The sequence below is a fragment of the Rhipicephalus sanguineus genome, chromosome 11 (assembly GCF_013339695.2).
Source record: "Rhipicephalus sanguineus isolate Rsan-2018 chromosome 11, BIME_Rsan_1.4, whole genome shotgun sequence".
NCBI classification, from domain to species: domain Eukaryota; kingdom Metazoa; phylum Arthropoda; class Arachnida; order Ixodida; family Ixodidae; genus Rhipicephalus; species Rhipicephalus sanguineus.
The window spans coordinates 11,661,951-11,682,356 of record NC_051186.1 but is presented as its reverse complement, the minus strand read 5'-3'; the positions used below and the strand labels follow the sequence as shown (position 1 = coordinate 11,682,356).

The window sequence follows — 20,406 nt, the reverse complement described above, 5'->3', positions numbered from 1 at the left end:
GGCGCAGTTCTAACATTCTCCCTGCAAGACCATATCAACAGCTCCCTCTCATTCCACCATGTGGACATTCCCCTAAGTAAAAGAAGTAAGATATCTCCGAATTCTTTATAATGGAAAGTTTAACTGGCATATGTATATTCAACATACAGAGACTAAAGCGTCACGTGCAATAAGCATACTCAGAAGGATCACTAATAATCAATGAAGAACACGCCAAGACACACTGATAACGATTTAGCGTATGTACATATGAACTACTTATTAAAAGCATTATCGCAAGTAGTTGGACTTGGAAGCGAAAGTTTTCTCCCACATAATGTAATGATGCTACTTTATAATTTTATTGATTTGTTCGAGACTAAACTATTGCTATTTAGTTTGCGCTTATACGGCACAAAACAATATACATAGCCATCATGTTATACAAAAAAACTTGGAGGATGCTTGAGATTCGCCGTCAGAAGCAGAAGGCGAGAGCGTAATCGGGCCTCGTTCGCATCGTCTTCTCAGTCACCAGCCTGGATTCACTTCTAGCTGAAGACCTCAAGCGTGGCGTAAAGAAAAGAACGCCTTCGCGCGTAACATTGATTAGGACGATGGTGATGACGTCCTCTTACTAATTGGCCGTTTCATGCTATCCCAGAATGCCTGCTGCAAGTACGGTGTGAAGTGCCCACTACGCCATAATTCTTCATCTTCTGAATTGGCGAAGTAGTCACTACGAGCCCTTAAGCCAACACGCGCAGCTGCACAATTTTACAGCGAAAGCTGTTATGAGATCATTTCAGCGGCCGTTTTTCGCGCCGTAGTTGTCCGCCACCGCCGCCGGTGTCCGTAACCACTATCGCTCGAAATAAGAAAAAAAAACGAAATAAGTTCCAGGACGGAACGAGGGTCGAACCTGAGCCCTCTGCGTGGGTGTCCAGTATTCACCCTCTGAGCCATGCCGGTGCTTGAAAGTGCTTTGCAAAAAGACCCTATACAGGCTTCATGTCGGGAAGGAACCACATTAACATATGCAATATAGCGTGGTAGAAGAGTAAAATAAGCACCAAGCGTCGCACAACGCGAATTCTGTAACCAGGCTTCACACAATGCGAACTGCGCAACGAGTTGGTTGTTGAATGCTTCCAACCCACTACAAAGTGCTCCGCCATAAATCTTCATCGTCGTCAGGCACAGCATCAACAAAGTGCGCATAATGCCTTACATGCGTTTCGCAGGTACCACTGCTGTCCGTAGAATGACGAAAAATGGCATAGTGCCTGCTTCCCTACTTCTCAAAATATAAAATCAATCATAGCGTAGTGGGTTCCTCGCAAGAGCACTTGTATTGGTTGCCAAGGAAGCCCATAAGCGCATGATCCATTTCCTCGGGGTCTCCATAAAGTTCTTCGCTCCCCCCCCCTCTCCCACGTCAACGTATGTTATACAGCATGGCGGGAGAAGGAAATAGCAACCGGGCGTCAACCAATGCAAATTACATAACTGGGGGGGGCCGTTTAAAGCTTCCAACCCATTACAAAGGGCTGAGCCATAATTCTTCATCGTCATCAGTCATCGCTTCAACAAAGTGCACATAATGCCTTACAGGCGTGTAGCTGGTACCTCGCTTCCCCGCAGAATGACGAATATTGACTTAGTAGGTGCTTCCCAACTTCACAAAAATTGTGATTTATGGCGTAGTGGGTACCGTGCAAGTGTACTTGTATTAGTAGCCCCAAGAGAGCTTACAACGGACTCTAGAAACGCCGCTCTTCCAGCTTTCGCTGTGACTGTGTTGCGGTTCCGCGCAAGCTTGGGTTTTTTTCTTTTTTGTCTTCCTTTTGTCGTATGTTTTTAATGGTTCTGTAGACCGGTTGACTTGGTATTCTATTAGCATTCGTGAAGAGTAAATATTCTATTTATTGACGCCATAATCTCCAGTAGGATGTGAAAAAATTTGAAGACCGTATGATACACCCGACCCTTCGCCGATCACACTGAGTGGGTAGGTGTCAATCATCTCAGAAGCATCATTATCATCACAATCTAAGTGCGCTAACAAAGTTTTTACTGAGCTTATCCAGTGAACTAATGAGCACTAATCAAATTAACAAAGACTGATGTTGTGCTTGAATTAAAGTGAAGATAGGATCTTCTCAGGATCATCATTGTCGCAATCATAATTATCATCAAAACAGGCTAACAATGTGTCCAGTGCGCGTATCCAAGGAACTTTAGAGCAATAATAATTGAATCTACACTAATCAAGAATGTGTTTAAAAGTGAAAAGAGAAGAAGGAAAATGACTGCGGGAGAGAGACAAAGGTATTAAACAACATCAACGTACAAAGACAGCATATTACGAGCAACAAGGCCGAAAAAAGTGCCAGAGAGTTTTGCCCTCCAAGTTCATGCGTCATTCATATGAAAGAGGCGTCAGTGGGATGCGCACTTTCTCGTATAAGATTGGCATCAATGGTCCACGTGGTACACAAGTAGTCCCCATAAACCCGCTAGCAACTAAAGAGTCAGTGCACCGCCAGCTTTCATCTGTCGAAGAACGTGCATTTTTTGGGTGGATTCATCGGTGAATCCGCGGGACAGTGGAATACCTCAGCGAAAATGGGCGAGTTCCTGGCCGGAACGTTGCACTCATCGCGCATGGTATGGGGCCTCTTAGAGCATAGGGAGTAGCAGTACGCCACAAAGAAGATCTGCAAGTCAGTGAACATCTCCAAATGAGGAACCTTGAAGTCTACCGGGGCTCGATAGTCAACTGCCACGGCCGCTATGAAGGCCTCGAAAGCAATCTCTAGCCCTGGCATGACAGGCAGCGCGCGTATCGGACGCCACGCGGCGCTGTCCGAGCCTCCGCGAACATCGCAGTTAGCCTTGCTGGCATACGCTGCTGCCGCCTCGGCCCCGAGCCACAGTTTGCGCTTTCCAGAATCATCCACCGTGACACCCATTTCGTCGAACGCCCTGGCCATCTCTAGAGCTACAAAGGAGCCCATGGCGCCGTATTTAATCGCCAGCGTTGCGTCCTTGTAGTACATTGGTGGGCTGAGGGTCACTAAGGCGATCGCCATCGAGTTCGCTAAATAGAGGTAAAGCTCGCGACCATACCGCGGAACCATGCGAATGCTGTACACGTCGGCGAAGTGTTCGTGGTTGCGCAGCCTCTGGTAAACTTTGGACATGATTACCAGGTTCGTCACGAAGGTGTTGCAGCTCATATCGGGAAATACGCTGTAGAGTTCTTCCCTCTTTTTCGCGTCAAAAAAGCTGTCGCTGGGCAGTACGACGCGCGACATGTTGTCCAGCTTCGAGAAGACCATCAGCTTGTTCTGGGAATTCATCCAGCTGAGCTTGTTAATCAGGCGCTTCGTCTCCTCGTTGATTCGGTGCAAGAAACTGGTGACGTTCAGTCGGTCCTCTTTGTTGCGGTACGTGTCGGTGAAATACTTTGCCCAGCCAAGGAGCCCGAGACGAGACCCGACGTATTCCATGCAGCCACGCTCTTGCATATGCACCAGTTCTTTCTCCGTGCCACTGAATCGCAACGAAGGCGCCCCGTAAACAGCCCAGAGGTGCGTCTGAATGAATATCCACGACAGTCCGGTGATCAGCTTGACATGGCCGAGGCCTTTCAGCAGGTGGCCCAGGTTCTCCAGTATTTTGACGTCCTCGACTATCGCGGTATCGTGGCACTCCCAGTTGTACTGCGTGTCGTGCTTTCCTAGAAGAGTAAGCCACAAGCCCGCCCGAACCGATGGTGTCTTTCGATCTAGTTCGCTCACTTGGAACCAGTCCTGGCGAGATGGGCCATACAGGAACTCGTACTTCGCGTTGATTATGGTTTTCTCTATATCGAGGAGTTCGGCTGCTGTCACGCCAATTTGCGAGCCATTGACTTTGAGAACATCGTAGTATTCATTGACGTATTTCTCGTACGCTTCGATCGTCCTGGCACGCCGCAGCTTCTCCTCCCACAGGTTATCCATGCGACCGCGGGAGACAAGAAGGGCGATGGACTGGCGTACGGCAACGGCACCGAGGTCGAAGAGGAAGTTCATTTCCCAGTTCAGCGCCAGGTTCACCATGATGTCGAGCGGGTGGGTTGTGTCGCTAGGATTGTGCTCGGGCCATACGAGCCCCAAGGAGTGCCGGAGATCAGCGAACTCTTTAAGGTTGTGCTGCTTCTGCGTTCCGGCGATGACGCAGCTCTGGAAAAAATTGGTGGCCTTGCTGCGTTGCTGCGGTGCGTTGCCTTGCTGCACCAGGTCAGCTTTGGCTTCCTGGATCGCCAAATCCAAGGCCGCTGCTACCATTCTCGATTCGGTCGTCTTTTGGCGCCGAGGGTCATCCCAACCGCCGCACACGAACGCGTGGAAGTCTTGGCACGGGTCGATCGACCAGTTGATGGCAGTGTGCAGCTCTTTGCCAAAGGCAGCACAGTCGTCGCTCCTGCAGGTATCTACGCGAATTTGGGGCTTTTCCATAGTGATGATGTAGATGACCACGGCCATCAGGACGAGAACAACGGTGATCGCTGGGACGACCAGCAGCATGGTCACCTTGCCGCGGTACCTGGCCTTTGCTTCAGCTTTCGCACTGACTTCAACGTACTGCAAGACAATAAAATACACTTTAATGATGACTCCAGGCATGTTTCGTGCAAGTGGGTAAGCGGTAGGGAGCTTCATACTATAACGCGTCCTCCGCTGTAGTTGAACGGCTAACTGATCGGTGGGCACAAACATCAGAACAGGTACTGCAGAACAGCGCTTCAATTCGTACAAAGCACAACACATTATTCAGCAGACATAATGCGCATGGCCCCGCGGCAGACTTTGGTGAGTTCCTGGAACTTGTAAGGTGCTGTCCGGGAAGCGTTTTAACGAACTAGCCGCTCAAATGTGCTCATTTTCGAGTACGTTGAAAGAACGTGAACTGTCCTATACCATGCTTTCAAGATAACGTGGCCATTCATGGGAAAGTTAGTGTGGCGATATTTTCTGCAGCTCATGGTAGAGGAGGTTGTCACGGTACTGCTGTGTGATGCGGCATCCTATGTACGAGTAGAATTACGGTATATGTTCCCCTTCTAGGAAGCATGTACAGGGTACTCCAGCTACCTCAATTTAAAAATATGCCGACGCACTCTAATACAACGCGGCCAAATGCATGTTGCCGACTATTGGATAAAGCATATTAACACGAAAGTGTTTTATGCCGGGGTCCACCACGGCTCCACTGACGCATTCCCGTCACGGATATGGCGTTGTAAAATATAAAGACTAACATATGGCGAAGAAAAAACTAGAAGAAAAAGTTCCGTCACCTGGAATCGCACTTACGACCTCTTCATCCCCAGCGCGCAGCGCGAAACGACTCCGCCACAAACGGCACATTCTTCGTCATACTAACGGCGTGCTATTTATATACACCATTTGTTTTGTTGTGTTCTGCCTAATTGCTTATTAATTACGCAAGCTTTATACTTAACTTTCGAAGCAACGAAGCTGGGCAAAAATTTCTGATTAGATCGGCTTGCAAAACATCTGATTACACTGTTTCTAACTTTTGAACAGCAAAAAAAAGTTTCCAAACTCGCGTCATGGCTACTAACCGGCGCTGGCTAACACTCCAAGGTTTCCAAGCGCAGAAATACCGAATGAAGTGTAGGAGGGGACGACCGCCACTGTAGCTCCATTGTTAGAGCATCGGGCGGCTTTTCCCAAGGTTTTAGGTTCATTCCCTACCAGCGGCAAGTTGTCTTTTCGTCCATTTTAAATTATTTACATTTATGTCCTAATTACCAAATTAGAGTTAAAGACTACAAATAATGACCCTATATATTCCTTGGCTTCATTCTCTGTTGGTTGAACATAACAAAGAAAACCGCCCTTGATCAATCCCCTTTCCTTCGTTAAATCTCTGGGAGTGTTAGCCAGCGCCACTCGTAGCCAAGGCGGCGAGTGTGGAACACTCGTTTTGCCAAAGGGCGTCGCGTGCCAAGAAATCTTTTCACGAGGTGGCAGCTGGCCAATAACCCTCGAATGCTACCTGAGGCGTCGAGTCCGCCAAGACGAAGCCCTCGCTAAGAAAGGAAGAAAGTAAATTGTTCGAGGGATTCATTTTCTGTGTTAGACAACTATGTGAAACCAACGGACAATTAAGCCAACGAAAGCATAGGGGACAATATTTTTTAACTGTAGGGCAATGTTCTGTCCTCATATTGCGTGCAAATAGGACGCGATGTTAAATCGCGTCCGGAAATGGCGAATGAGGTTCAGTTATGGGCACGATATTGAATCATCTCGAACGTGTACACCTAGGATACATCATTTCATCATGCAAACCAGTGGTAAGCGATCACGCATCGACTTATACCTGAAACATCATAAAAACAACTTAAGCAAAGTATATTTTAATTATGCCGTTAATTATTACGTAAGACCGTGTGTCTTAATTATCAGAAGCCTAATACGACGCCCCAAAACTGTCCTGCAGGCCATCGACTACACTATAATTCTGCCCCTTTGAACTATGAAGCGGTTGAATATTGCCTGCCCTTTGGTGGTCCAAGAGAGAAGATACCATTCCATAATTTGTGCCCTATTGCCGTTTTTGACGTTTTATACAGCAGTATTACTAAAGCAAGTGACAAGCAGTTGCATGATTTCTATTATTCGCTGCCAAAAAGCCCCCGCTGGAATGTTGCGCTGGCCTGCTATGTAGTGGAGGCGAGGCAAAGGCAAACTTCCTAAACTCTTGTGATTATTAGGTTAGAAAATTTTTTCTCGCTTAAAACAAAAACTACTCTTTTAAAACTTTCTGTATGTAATACCAACAAAACATAGTACAGAACAATTTATAGGTCATATTTTTGCCTGAACCGCTACATTGCGAAAATAAAGCTGCAATATGAGTCAAAACGCCATTTTTTCCAAATTTGACACAATATTGTGACAACGTTTCTGCTTCATTCGGTCCCGCAGTATTTTTATCATTTATTATAGAAACATATAAAGCCCGTGATGTGAATATATTACTCCCGAAAAAATATGTGTTTTTTCTAAAAAGCGCTAAACATGCAGGATTTTGCAGCTTTTTGACTAGGCCAAAAATAGTGAAAATTAAAACAAAAATGTATAAACTATCATAGTCACGACAGATCAGTGCCTTGACATAAAGGAAAAAATCATTTTGGAGTAAGTACTCAAACCAGTAATTTTATATAAATTATTCAGCGCAACACAGTTTCACTTCCGTTCCCAAAGTTCGAAGCGCCCTCTAGGCAGCACAAAGTTATTTCCCGAAATATATCGTCTCAATAACTATTTCTCACATTCGCATATACTAACACGATTTTTTCAGCATGCTCGGAGATGGTCGAAAATTTACCAGGTAAACTTGATATGGAGTTGGTTGTGCTTGCTACGATCACAGTGTAGTGAAGCCAACTGTCTCTAAAATTGAACAAATGCTTATGAATGCTACGCAAAGCAATATATCATTCAGAGTCTATATCGCGTGTTCGCTCAATGTGCCGATCCAATCAACCACTAAAAAGAGGGCATTTTAGAAATAATGTTTCAAAAAGTAACTTGGGATGTCAAAGCATAACGATATGCGAACTCATATCAAATAAGTCTAGCTGCAAAGCAGATCAGTTCGGTCACCGCACTGAGAACCTGAGGCACGACAATGCTATATCTTATTTTTACTCATACCTGCCTAAAAAAGTAGGCAAAATACATGCGTCTTTCGCATTGCAACAGACTCGTAATACACAACTAAACGAGTGAAGTTTGACTGTTGACTTAGAGAGACGAAGGTGAACCTTCACTGATTGAAGAACAGGTAGCCTCACGCACAGGTGCCTTGTTCAAAAGTGTGTTGTGCCAAGAAGCTCAGTCGAACATGATGGTGACCCATGGTGTGCAGTGTCTCGGGCAATTGCATCCAGCAGCACGATGAAACCTGTTTCTTTCTTTTTTTTATGATCCCCATCAACCAAATAATTGTAATTAAATTATTAATCAAAAGATTGGAGAGCTATAATTCACCTCCACAGAACACTAATGCATAAAAAGAAATCATCTCCAGTGCTTGTCAAATGGGTGCCGCAGTGCTACAGTTGACCTGTCGAGGGGGGGGGGGCAGCCCCCCCCCCCGCGCACCCCCCCGAATTTAAGCCCTGCCTAGATACGCCTATAAATGAAGATTTAAAAACTGGCGCCTATATGAACACTATTTAACCTCCGCTTCCCGGCGCAGTTTGAGCCAGTTATATATGTTACCGTGCACCAGTGCCAGTTCGCAACTCTATGGGGTTCAACCTAGTCCTAACCAACTCCCGGAAGCAACCGCTTGCAGCAGTTAAATGGGACGCGCCGGCAAGCATACGCCGCCGCGCTGACATGGCGAAAGCGGTTGGCGAATTCGAAATTGCGGAAAGGCGTCAGGCGAGAGGGAAGAGCAAGAGAAGAAAGAAAAATGTTATGAGCACGCGGCTTTTGTTTAGTGTCTAATTTACCTCTTAAGAGGTCTCTTCGATTTGGCTTGCACTGCCTGCACTAGTTCTGGAAAGTGCCGTGGCGGTGCGAAGCGGTGCTGCGCCGGTTCAGCAAGTGCAGGTGCAGCCGGTGCAGCCTAAAGCCCCTAGGTATAGGGGCCTTAGTGCAGCCGCGACACTGGCGACACTACCACGCGGCGGCTACCACCGAAGATGCAAGAGCAGGCCGTGATGGTCGAACAGCCGACGCGGCGTGTATCGCTGGTGTTGTTTACCAAAACACTGCCGCGGTGGCACTCTTCGTAGCTGCCGTATGGAACTGCTCGACTCTGCAGCGAGGACGATTCGGACAATGGCGATCCTCACAGCGACTCCGAGGAGGAGTTTGATAGTTTGACGGTGTATGTGTTTTGTCGCCTGCATGTTGGTACGTGAAGATGTAACTCCTGTTCCCGGGTACGACGTCGTCGGCAGGTTCCATGAGTGTAATTTCAAAAGGCTGTTCAGACTATCTAGAGGCGTTTTACTGGTTCAGCGGAAAATTGCGCTGGTTTCGGCCTTCTATGAAAGCGTGTGCGAGGCCATACAACAATAAAAAACGAAAGTATCTGAGGTCCTTTGACCGACGCTAAGACGACTTGACGCGAATGTTCAGCTATCTTGGAAAGTGTATGCTCGCAAATTTGTGTTCAAAGGGTTTTACTGGCGTCGCCACTTCACGCTAGACTATAGGAAACGAATGTGACAATTCTTGTAAACCATTAAGACACATGTATACGCACGCTCACCTGATGAATACATTTTTAAACTCAAAAGTATTTCTAGAAGACTTCCTATCGCATCAGCTTCACGATTTCGCAAAGGCGAACTGAGAGAGCAGCATCGCGAATCGCGCCACATCTTTATTACTTTTTTTGTATCATTCATATTGCCGTCATGTACGGTGAATTTTTCTGCTCACGAGACATGTAAAAGGTCCGCCTTAATAGCTGCCGAAAAGACGTGGCTAAAATTACCCGTCAGAGTCAGCAGTTTAACTTGCTTTTGCACGCCCTGAACAACAACACGCAGCGTCGTCTGCTCCAAGCTTGGGAGGAGGAAGGGCGCCATGCTGCACTTCTTTGCACCTCCTTTTGAGCGAGTGCAGGCCGGCAGAGAACTCGCGCAGAACTACGCTTGCACCTTGACAAAACGAGGGAACCGGTGCAGCGGGCGCGCGCGGCACCAGCAAAACGAGGACGACGGTGCTGCACCCGCTGAACTGGTTCCGCCGGTGCAGCCAAATCGAAGAGACCTAAGGTGTTCACCGCCAGGGGGGAAACTGGTTGTACGCGATTAGACCTGGCCGATCGATGGATGCTCCTGCTCTGCCCTTCTAATTCATGCCGAAAAGAAAGGCACAGGGGTGTGTGTTGATTCGACAGTGTACACTTGACTCACCGTGCTACAGAATAAGCGGAGAGACCACGTTCTGCAAAGCGTGCGTGACAAAGGACGATTACCCGGCTACGTTCAACTGATGGTGCCTGTGTACTACCTCAAACAATGACATATTTTTTGTTTGTTTTTTTTCTGCAGTAAACAGAGGTCGCGCACGTCTCCCTTTGGAATTATTTGCATTTGTGTAAAAATTTATTGTGCCAATATTTGCGACAATGGAGGCCAAAACGTTTTGCCCGCCTATTTTTGGCGCCTAAAACCCGCTTTTTAATACCTAAAAATCCGGCGTCCAGTCATTAAAGAGAAAAGTATTTGTCGCATTTTAAAGATTCACTCACATTTCATGGTTTACAACTGCGTTAGAGAAACTATTTCACATCTCAACTGCATCAGCAAAAACCGAGTATATAAAGCATCAGTACGTGTTAATAGAGGCTCGATTGTTCGACGATCACACCACCGTTCTGGAGATTGTACATATAAATCCTTGCTGATTTTTGTTTGCCCGCTCACAATATTAAAAAGAAGTTTGAGCCGCGTGCTTACGTCTGCGATCTTCCAGAGATTCACGCAATTTTAACAAAGCCGAAACGGAATATGCGCATCGGTATTTACCGCGTGCTAAACGGACTGCCAGTTTTTGCATTCTTTCTGTTTTTGTATTTATTACTTTGTGAAGAAGCGACCACAAAACAGAAGCATACTCTAAGACTGGTCGTAGAAATGTTTCGTAGGCTATTAATTTTACATCCCGCGTAGCGTGTTTGACATTTTCTTTCTTCTGGAAGTGTAGATTCTCATTTGTCTAGAACACAACCTCAAAAAAAAACTTGACACATTATTGTGCATAATGCTTCTACATTTAACTATGCACCGCGCGCCCATGCCCTCATCACGAAGATCACTACGTTTCCTGCCTGGAGCTATCCGGAGCCGAAAGCATTGGAGCTTTTCATTGGTACGCGCTTTTTCCCTTTGGATCTTTGCCATTGCCGAGTCCATGGGTACGATCGCCGGAATTGCCCACGGACCTGCTCATCACGAGCGCGAGTCGACCGTCCGCCACTAGCTCCAAGGACCAAGAGTACAGTGTACCAAGTACCATATGGGGTACACGATATATTCTAGTACACTGTACCATGAGTAACAGGGGACCGCACGAGTAACCTCATAGGCCCGCGCATCATCGTCGCCAGGTGGTGTCACCGCGGGAGCGCAGCACCATCTCTCGAGCAGCGGCGACAATGCCGGCCTCGGCTGGGCTAGTGTGCCGCGGTGAAGCCGGACCGCACGACGCGCGGGCGCATGCGGCCCGGCTTGCAATGAAACCTACTTATCAGCTGGATGCGAGCACAGCGAGCATCCCTGGTGTATAGAGTGAATTCGTACCTTTTCGTTTGATTTCCCCACCTTAGGAGGTTCCTTCGAGGGACCAGCCAGTGCAGGCACTTCCGCGGGTGGCGCTTCTGGTGCAACCAAGGCATCTGCAGTCTGCGAGCGTATCGCGCCACCCGTTTCATTTAATCGTTACACAAAAGCACGCCATGCACATTGCGTAATGGGTGGACCACACATGACAGCGCTTCGATAAATGTGCGGGCAATAAACCGCTATATTTTATGGTCAGCGCTCGCAGTAAGCGTCCAAAAAGGGCTCACAAGGAACTTTTAAAAGGCGGCTGCTTCAGCTTGCGCTGTGATTGTGCTGAATGTTCAGCACATGCTTTAAGTTTTTTTATAGCGTAAGCGTTTTAAGCTGACAGCCGATTTTGGTGGCGATGTTGTGCGCCAGCGCCATCAGTGTAAGTGCAGCTATCGCGCAAACTGAGAAAAAAAAAACAGAGTTCGTGACAGAATCTACCTTTTCCATAAATTTTTCTACCGCAGAGCCACGCCATTGCTTGAAACTGCGTCGGTAAAATACCACATGGAAACCGTGTCAGGCGCAAGGTCACGTTAGGGGCTGTGCAAATATTGCATGAGAGAGCACGCAATCGCCCCGAACGTCACATCATGCGAATTGCGAAGCGAGTTCGTGGTTTAAAGCTGTCCACTCATTACAAACAACTCAAACCATAATTCAACAACGACATCATAATTGTGAAAAGCAGCATCAACAGCAGCACTAACATTTGACAGGCGATTACATTAGTTAGAAACAACTCACTGCCTTTTGTCGTTAACTTGGTGTGACGTGGATTTCAAATACATGCGATGAATTACGACAAAAGCCAGTGATTTGTTCCTCATTAAAGTAATGCTGTGTGAAATAGATGTCAAGGATATGGCGTACATTCCAAATACAGGTGACGCCTCATGAACGACAAAAGGCAGTGATTAATGTAACTTTCTGTCAAATCTCAGTGCTTCTCGCTTTAAGCGCGCAATGTGTTAGGCACCAGAAAACGCGGCTTCCACCAGAATATAGCGGTCGCAGAGAACGGTGCGAAAACTGTGAATAAGCAAGTCTATTGCACAACGACGTAACGTAGGGCTCTTTAGGGATCCTCGGGAATAAATTTGTTGCGCAAAAAGTGAACACCGAGACGAATGCAATTATGCACTATTATGCACTGAAATCAAGGTCCGATGTCGAGGAACGCCGTAGTGGGGGCTCCCGACTAGCTTTCAGCAGCTGCGGTGTTCTTTAACGTCCACATAAACGTAAGCACGTGAGTGATGTTTTCTCGCATTTCATCCGACTGAGATGCTGTTCCATAATTGCAGCATGTGCTAGACCGACACGCACACATACAAAAAAAAGACGATACGACACAAACGAAGAGACTGGCACGCACTAAACTTCCTACTCTTTATTTCAAGAAGCACTGACAAGAATTTTGCTACCTTCGTATCAAAATGAAAACACGTGTCAAAAGCCCTTAAACCGGTATTGTGGCTCCTCGGAATGGATTGAATATATTTTTAGTATCAAGGCGATGGGCTGAGCTAGTTGGTACATGTCGAATTGGATAAAAAAATTCACAGCTTATCCACGGGTGAATGATGATGAGCTTGGGCGAAGCTCCTGAAGCAGTGGGATGTAGTGGGAAGCAGTGGGAAGTAGTGGGATGTTTGCAAAGACGAAGTAGTGGGCAGTTTGCAAAGGATCGGTGATGGGTCGTAGTATACTGCCGGTTACGCCTTACGCCGGACGCCGGACGCGTGACAAGGTTAGACTAAGAGGAGCTTCGCCCCTAAGACCAGCGGGAAACACGAACGACACGACGGGCCAGCCTGTCCCGTCGTGTTCTATCTCTGTGGTTCGTGTTTCCCGCTGCTTTTTATCGAATTCGATATTTTTAGTGCTTTAGAATTTTTTTTAAAGCACTTTCGGTTCCGATGTCGATGTTGACGTAACAACGCAGTCTAACGTAGGCTTAAGTCACGTGGGGATAGCAACTCGTGACGTACTAGCAGCAGCTCTGTTGTCTGGTGTTCTTGCACGTGAGAACGATGAGTGAATTGTCCAGTGACTACAACAGCGATTTCGGCCGCATACAGGGCGCAGATTTCGCAAACCCATGCTGCAGCGAAATGTGTTGACTATATGGGTGAAGGAAAAAAAAACTTCTGGGGGAGCGTATACCTATCGTTCACAAGCCAACCTCTTCCGCAGCCGCTCTCTCCTCGTGCTCATGACAGTATTATCAGCATGCACCAGCTTTCTTTTTTTTTTGGCTGAGATCCAAAATTGTCATGTGACGCTCCCTCCTAGCTCCCCCCCCCCCGCCATGATCTTGACTGGTCAATATCATATCTATTGCGTTGGGGCTGGCTTGCAGAAGCTGGTCGACGAGCATTGAGATCAAACTAAAATATTTTGTGCTTCCTGTCTGCAGTAAGTGAAGACCGTTAACACTGCATGACAGGGAAAGCAAAGATGTTTCTTTCGCGATGCCCCAAAATCGTGTTATTGCTCCCTCCATGCACTTCAAATTCGTTCTTTTCACACGCACCAAAGCACAACAGGTCTTGAACGTCTTCATAACACAAGATGCGTCATCTCCTTTCCCGACAAATACATGGAAGGCGAGCTTACGCACATGCGTGCTCATTCGGCTATTGCTTCTGCAGTGGGCATCGTACATGTGATGGCGCTGTAGTGCACAGTGTGCTTTGGTCCGCAGAAAAAGACGAAGAGACGGAGAAGCTCGGCAATCATGGCTGCGACATCAACTTCATCATCATCATCATCATCATCATCAGCCTGTCCACGCCCACTGCAGGGCAAAGGCTTCTCCCATGTTCCGCCAATCAACCCGGTCCTGTGCTTTCTGCTGCCACGTTATGCCTACAAACTTCTTAATCGCATCTACCCACCTAATTTTCTGTCTCCCCCTCACGCGTTTGCCATCTCTTGGAATCCAGTCAATTACCCTTGATGACCACCGGTTATCCTGCCGACGTGCTACGTGCCCGGCCCATATCCATTTCTTCTTCTTGGTTTCAACTATGATGTCCTTAATCCCTTTTGTTCCCTGACCCACTCTGCTCTCTTCCTATCTCTTAAGGTTACACCTATCATTTTCCTTTCCGTCGTTCGTTGCATCGTCCTCAATTTAAGTTGAACCCTCTTTGTAAGTCTCCAGGTTTCTGCTCCGTAGGTAAGTACCGGTAAGATGCAGCTGTTATATAGCCTTCGTCTTGAGGGATAGTGGTAGCGCTTGAGGGACATCAACTTAGTTACCCCGCAAATAAATGTTTGCTTGCTTCGAGCCTTTTATTCCTACACTTCAGCGTCTATTTCGCGTCTGACATGACTTCGCACCTGATTTCGTGTGAGCGGGCTCACTGTGTCTTGTTTGGTTTTCTGTGTCGCACTAATGCATGCTGCACCCTAGTCAAAATGTGGTGACTGAGAGTCGATCCCCGCGCCCTCCTGCTAAACAGAGCAATACCAACTATAGCACATAAGCCGACACAGTAGCTTCCCTTCATTTTGCACGGAATACTTCATACTAACGGGAAACGGTTTCCAATCGCCTTCGCACTCACCTTGCCTTCTTCGGGAACCCGCGACATCTTCGGTTTCTTGACCTTCCCGCTGTCCTTGGAGTTGGTCGAAGAGGACGACTTGCCGGATGAGGAATACTTGGAGACTGCAGAGGCCACGCTGGCCTTCCTCGCGTCGGCCATTTCCTCGATACAGGAATCCACTGAACTTAGCAGGTCAGAGACTTGAGGTCGGTGATGTGTACAGGCGTCTTGAGCAGCGAGGTTGAGGTTGATGATGATGATGTGTCTCTACACATGGCTCATACCCACTCAGGGGGATTGGCCAGGACTTCTTGATATGAAGTTTTAAAGTTATAACTAATGAATAAACACAAAATACAAGCAAACATATAATAAAACGAGTGCAATAATTATTTGTACGTTCAGCCCAGACTACTCATCCTAACTAGAAATTAGAATAATGAAATTAATGTGTTACCGAACGTCGTATTCTTTTTATTAATTTGTTATCTTATTGATTCATTGCTACTATCGGAATACCTTTCCAATTAGGAATTTAAAAACGCACTCGTTTTGTTTCATGAAGTAAAGCACTAACAGCATCAGAATCACTGCTGTGGCTGAAGCCCAAAACCAAAGCACCGAAGGTGAGTATACCGTCTATTGTTAAAATTATCTCCAGCTTAGCACATGGAGTTTCAAGTAGCCTTTTTCTTTGTAAGATATAGCGGCGACACGATAAGAAATAGTGCTGTATTGATTCGATTTCTGAACAAAATTGACACAGGGGAGATATCGTCAAACCAGCCCTGTGTGCATATATAGATTCAATGGGGGCACTCGGCATCGTAATCTTAGTTAATATTACTTCCAATTGTCTAGTTTGACACCACTGGATATTCCACGGAAATTTTAAATGTCTAAATTCTGTCCATGAAGTTATTGATTCTATGCTGTCTACACGAAGGGAAAATTTCCTACACCTATCGCAGTTATGCTGGCTACTACAGGAAGGACCGAAATTATTGGACCGTTCAATGCCGCTCGCGCTGGTGTGCCAGCCATTTCATTTATTTATAATCCACAATGGGCAGGTACCCATAATAATTTCAAGAGTTTCAACTGTGGAGAAACTCTCGTAAGGAGCGCCTTTAAGGCATTTGATTTTGATGAAGCTGTTAAGAGACGTACATACCGAGAGGGAATCTGTCATTATTATTGCGAAATGGTCGTTCAAAGCTAGCTTGCGCAGCGCTAGTATAATTGCCGAGAGCTTCCGCTTCAAAAACAGGGGTGAAGTCCGGCAGTCTTAATGAAAATGACCAGCCAAGCGAAGGGGAGTAAATACCTACGCCTGCCTTTTCGTCAATTACTGAAGCATCTGTGGCTACTATATTTTTGTTTCCGCGAGTGCAAGATAATCTTGCAGCTGACTATTCAACACCCCTGTATGATAGAAATTTAGGCCTAGAGGGGAAAATCTCATCGAAATCTATCTTAAGATTCTGTCTTGACATATTTACTGCAGGCACATATCGAATTTTCACCTTTAGCCTCTCTAGTTGCTTCTGAACAAAGATAATTAGTGGTGTACGAAAACGTGGCCATTGAGCAAGAAAAAAGGAGTCTGGATCATTAATAAAAGCATATTCAGCGAGGCGCTGGTCTTCTTCTGCCTTGTCTTCTTCTTGGACGCGTGCACCTCGCGCAGTTCGTGCGTCTCCTGTGATTATGATGATGAGGATGATCATGATCTCGATGATCACGGATAGTGGCGCATACTCGCATAGCGGGGCTGATCCATGCGTGGGCGCCAGAAGGCAACAGCAACCACGTGAACATAAGAAATGCAACGAATTTTACTGGTGGGAAAAGATAGGTTCTCAGCTTGCAGCTATAAGCAGTAAGGTAGGGGACTCTTTATGACATGTCAAATCGAAATATTGGAAGCTCCTTTTAAGCGAGCCCTCATCACATCTCAAGCTCCAGATGTGCGCCTCATTTGATTGCTCAGTGTGCATAGCTTTTTTTTGGCGAATTATGAATGGTATCTGTCACATGGAGGCTATTTTATTTCGAGGGCGAACAGCGTACGAAAACTCCACGGAACGTTCAGCATCCTGCGACGTCGACATTATATACAAGTGTTCAGTGAGCCGCCCACACCTCCCTGAGTGATGATACGCTAGTAACGATGATGTCGAAGACCTGAATGTTTTCATCGTGGCGCCGACGGGCGGCGACCCTTCTCAACGCTCAGTCCCATTGTCTGGCTTGGTTAGAGTGGTTCGTCTCTTGCCTGCGTCGTCGTCTCGTCACCTCGAATGACTTCTCATGTGCTCCTCAGCGCGGTTGTGCCAATTCGAAGCGACGACCTCAGTTGCATTACGCGCTAGCACGTCGTCGAGCCGTTGTGCGGGGCTTTTGCCAGTGGCGTATCAAGTACCGGGGAAAGTCTGTCTGCCACCGACAGCTCCAAAGGTTGTTTAAAAAAGCTTCCAGGATGGACTGACCACGGAAATTACGGCTCCTGGCCACTCGTATCCGCGACGCATTCAACGTTTGCCTTGCGCACCCCGAGACTGTGCTGCGCTTCGGAGTCCAATTGTCGCATGGGCGAAACGTGCCAGCATGGACGCCTGACTGAGGGGCACACGCGCGGAACGTCGACAGTGTGTGTGTGTGCGTGTTTGTGCGTGCAAGTGCGTGTGTGGTGGAAGAAGGCGAGCCTTGCGTAAGCAAGAATCGACAGACGCGAACGTAGTGCTTTTTACGCGCAAGCGTAAACGCCCCGTTTGTAAATCGCTTTCGTGGAGTAGATGGATGGATGAATGAATGGATGGATGGACTGAAGGGGCTGTATCCTCTTGATCCGGCGGCGGCTTACGACACCTAGCCGTAACTCATAATAAAGTACTAACTCTACGTGAGTGACTCAATTTCGCTCTTGCCTTGATTTTAGCCACCAATAAGATAACCTCCTCTTGGTTATTTCTATCCACTTAAAGCCTATTTTGCCCTCACTGTCCCTGAACCCCTACGCTTTTGAAAATTCAGCCCCATTGCCTTAGACCGTAGGGTGAAGCCCTTTAAAAAAAGTATCAGGTGTTAAGCCGTTTCCTCCTCCTCTACACGCGCACCGCTAAGTGTGTTTATTCCTTCGTACTTGGCTCGGTACATCTTAGTTCGCAATACTGTGTCGCAGAAGTACCGCGGATTTGTGGGGTGTCCCCGTATAGTGTGTCCCCAGTCTCCGCAAGTAGCGCCACCGAGAGGCAAAGCGGGAGAAAGAAAAAATCACGATATATCCACGAAGTGAATGATGATTGAGGAGCTGGCTCGGAGATAACTGGATAAACCGTGAATGCTCCGTTCAATTCCTCTACTGTCATATAAAGACGTCACAAGTTGTTATAGTAGCGATTGTGGTCAGGTTTTTGTCAAACCACAAGGGGTCGCAGAGCTTGCAGCTGTGGCCGAACTTGCGGTCGAGGAAATCACGCTGGAAGCGCGCGTCGGCGCCACCAACTGCACGTAGCGACCGCTTTTGGCGCTTAGCCGCAGCATCCCGCGCCCGTTCCTCTTCGAGGTTCTCTTGCCACCGCTTCAGCGCTGCTTCGGCTTCGCGGGCTTGTATCTCGGGATCCGCAAGACGCTGACGTCTCTCTTCGGCCTAGCGAGCTCTCACCGCAGGGTCTTGGCGGCGAGCCCTCGCTGCGGATGCCTGCGAGCCCTTCGCTCCGCCGCCTTGTCTTCTTCGTTCATGTTATCAGTATCGAAGCGCACTGCCGGAGTGTAACGAGCGCCGCATGCTACAGTTGGCTATGTTATATGTGGTTTTGGCTGCGTTATTATCATCATGAAGGCGCTCGAAGAACAAAAGAAAGAAGACTTCTCTTTCGCGCGAGCTGCGCCTGTAGCGGTCGCCTTTGGAACTAAGGTTACGCTTACGCCGGGGGGCTTTGCCCCAGCTTAAGAACCTGGCGAGCCAGCTCCTACAAAGACGACGCGTTGTAAGCCTAGACCAACAATGCGGAATGGCGGAGCAAACGTCCGCGTATCAATAACACTAACTACCATTGTGTCTCGTTGCACAGACACGAACACATCTCACTCAACGAACCCGAACGTTTCATTTCCCATGATCGGGTCAAGGGTAGTGAGTCAACCGCGTTTACGCGCCTGCGTTGATGCCACATTCGTAAAATTACCATCGTGAAGTGTGTCAAAGGCATCCCGGTTAACGTAAAGAGAACTTCTAGGGGCAATGCACAAGGAGACATCGCACATTCCCTTGCGCACCGCCCACGTTCAGGGAGTGAAACGTCACTGCAACTTTTTTATCTTCTTGACGGCATGGAAAACCTTTGTGACACAATGAGATCATTGCATACGGCTGGATCACAAGATGAGGTCAAGGCAACAAACTTATCAACAAATACGTTTATTTCCTCGTCGCGTACATCATCTCGTCTGCATTGGCCATTACCCATTGTGAATGGAAGTGAAGCAGCGCTGAATACGGGACAGATGAAACAAACGAATACACGGCATTTTACAGCAGAGCTGTATATGGCACACCTCCTTTATATCTTCGTGTCGTTGTCCGCACGCAAAAATCCCTAATGCCTTGTAGGGTGCAGGAGAACTAATTTTAATGCATGGTTTTTCCATCGCTCTCTAGAGGGCACTAGGGGTTTCATCAGTTTATTGCTTTAAATCTGTATTCGAAGCATTAAACTGACAAAACCCCTAATATTTTCAAGAGAGCGGTTGAAGAAGTAATGTATTAAGGTGATAAAAAACAGTCAGTACACGTTTCCCCACGTGAGTCGAGTCGAGGTGCTGCCAGTGCTGCGTTGGCACGGTCTTCCGTACTAGCCAGTATGGGGCAGCCGCGTGTTGTGAGAACGCCCGTGGAGCGGCGTGCTTACGGAAAAACGGCTACGGAAGCAAACACTGGGGTGCGCCCGTCAGCTGCGCTGGTCACCTACGTTGACGGGGTGGCATGGCTTCTCAATTTTCGTTCTTTTAAAAGCGGAGCAGTTCTAGGGTTGGGCCTGATGAAAGATCAGTGTCCATGCCGCATGTCACACACCGGCAAGTAGGTAAGTAAAATACACCCATAGATTGCGTAACTGGATCGGTCGCGGACGAAGCGGTATAGCCGCACAGTGAAACGGGGAAGGGCGGCTCGATCTGAGTAGGGCCTAGTCATTTTGGCAGGGGCGGGTGTGGCAGAGGCTGCCACACGTCCTTTCCTGTGCATCTCTACTCTACAAGTAACGTATTCGCAGTAACCCACTCAAAATCACAAGGAAAGCACAGAAGAACCGCCGCTCCGCTGTTTCTGCAGATTCCACACTCGGTGGAACTGGGGTAAGTTCGATGGAACTGGGGTAAGGCGGAGATATGGCCCATGAGGTGTTCGCAGAAAAACCTCGCCGAGCGGTGACGTCACCATGCGTCGCTTAGCAACGCATCGGAGGAAGAAAAAGG

General features: G+C 47.5%; 1 protein-coding gene across 1 annotated transcript; it reads right to left on the bottom strand.

The window, feature by feature from the left end:
* Nucleotides 1-2,531: 2,531 nt before the first annotated feature.
* On the bottom strand, nt 2,532-15,087 carry LOC119374331 (neprilysin-1). Its single transcript, XM_037644408.1, has 3 exons — nt 14,947-15,087; nt 11,360-11,440; nt 2,532-4,613 (listed from the first exon to the last, which is right to left on the bottom strand). The coding sequence occupies exons 1-3, from the start codon at nt 15,085-15,087 to the stop codon at nt 2,532-2,534; spliced, it is 2,304 nt and encodes a 767-aa protein (XP_037500336.1).
* Nucleotides 15,088-20,406: the final 5,319 nt, after the last annotated feature.

What these genes read in the sequence shown, in the direction of transcription:
- LOC119374331 (XM_037644408.1), bottom strand. Translation starts at nt 15,087, where the DNA reads ATGGCCGACGCGAGGAAGGCCAGCGTGGCCTCTGCAGTCTCCAAGTAT. An exon ending in GGGTTCCCGAAGAAGGCAAG is followed by an intron (nt 11,441 to 14,946) that starts GTGAGTGCGAAG and finishes ATACGCTCGCAG; the next exon opens with ACTGCAGATGCCTTGGTTGC. An exon ending in CCTCGAAGGAACCTCCTAAG is followed by an intron (nt 4,614 to 11,359) that starts GTGGGGAAATCA and finishes ATTGTCTTGCAG; the next exon opens with TACGTTGAAGTCAGTGCGAA.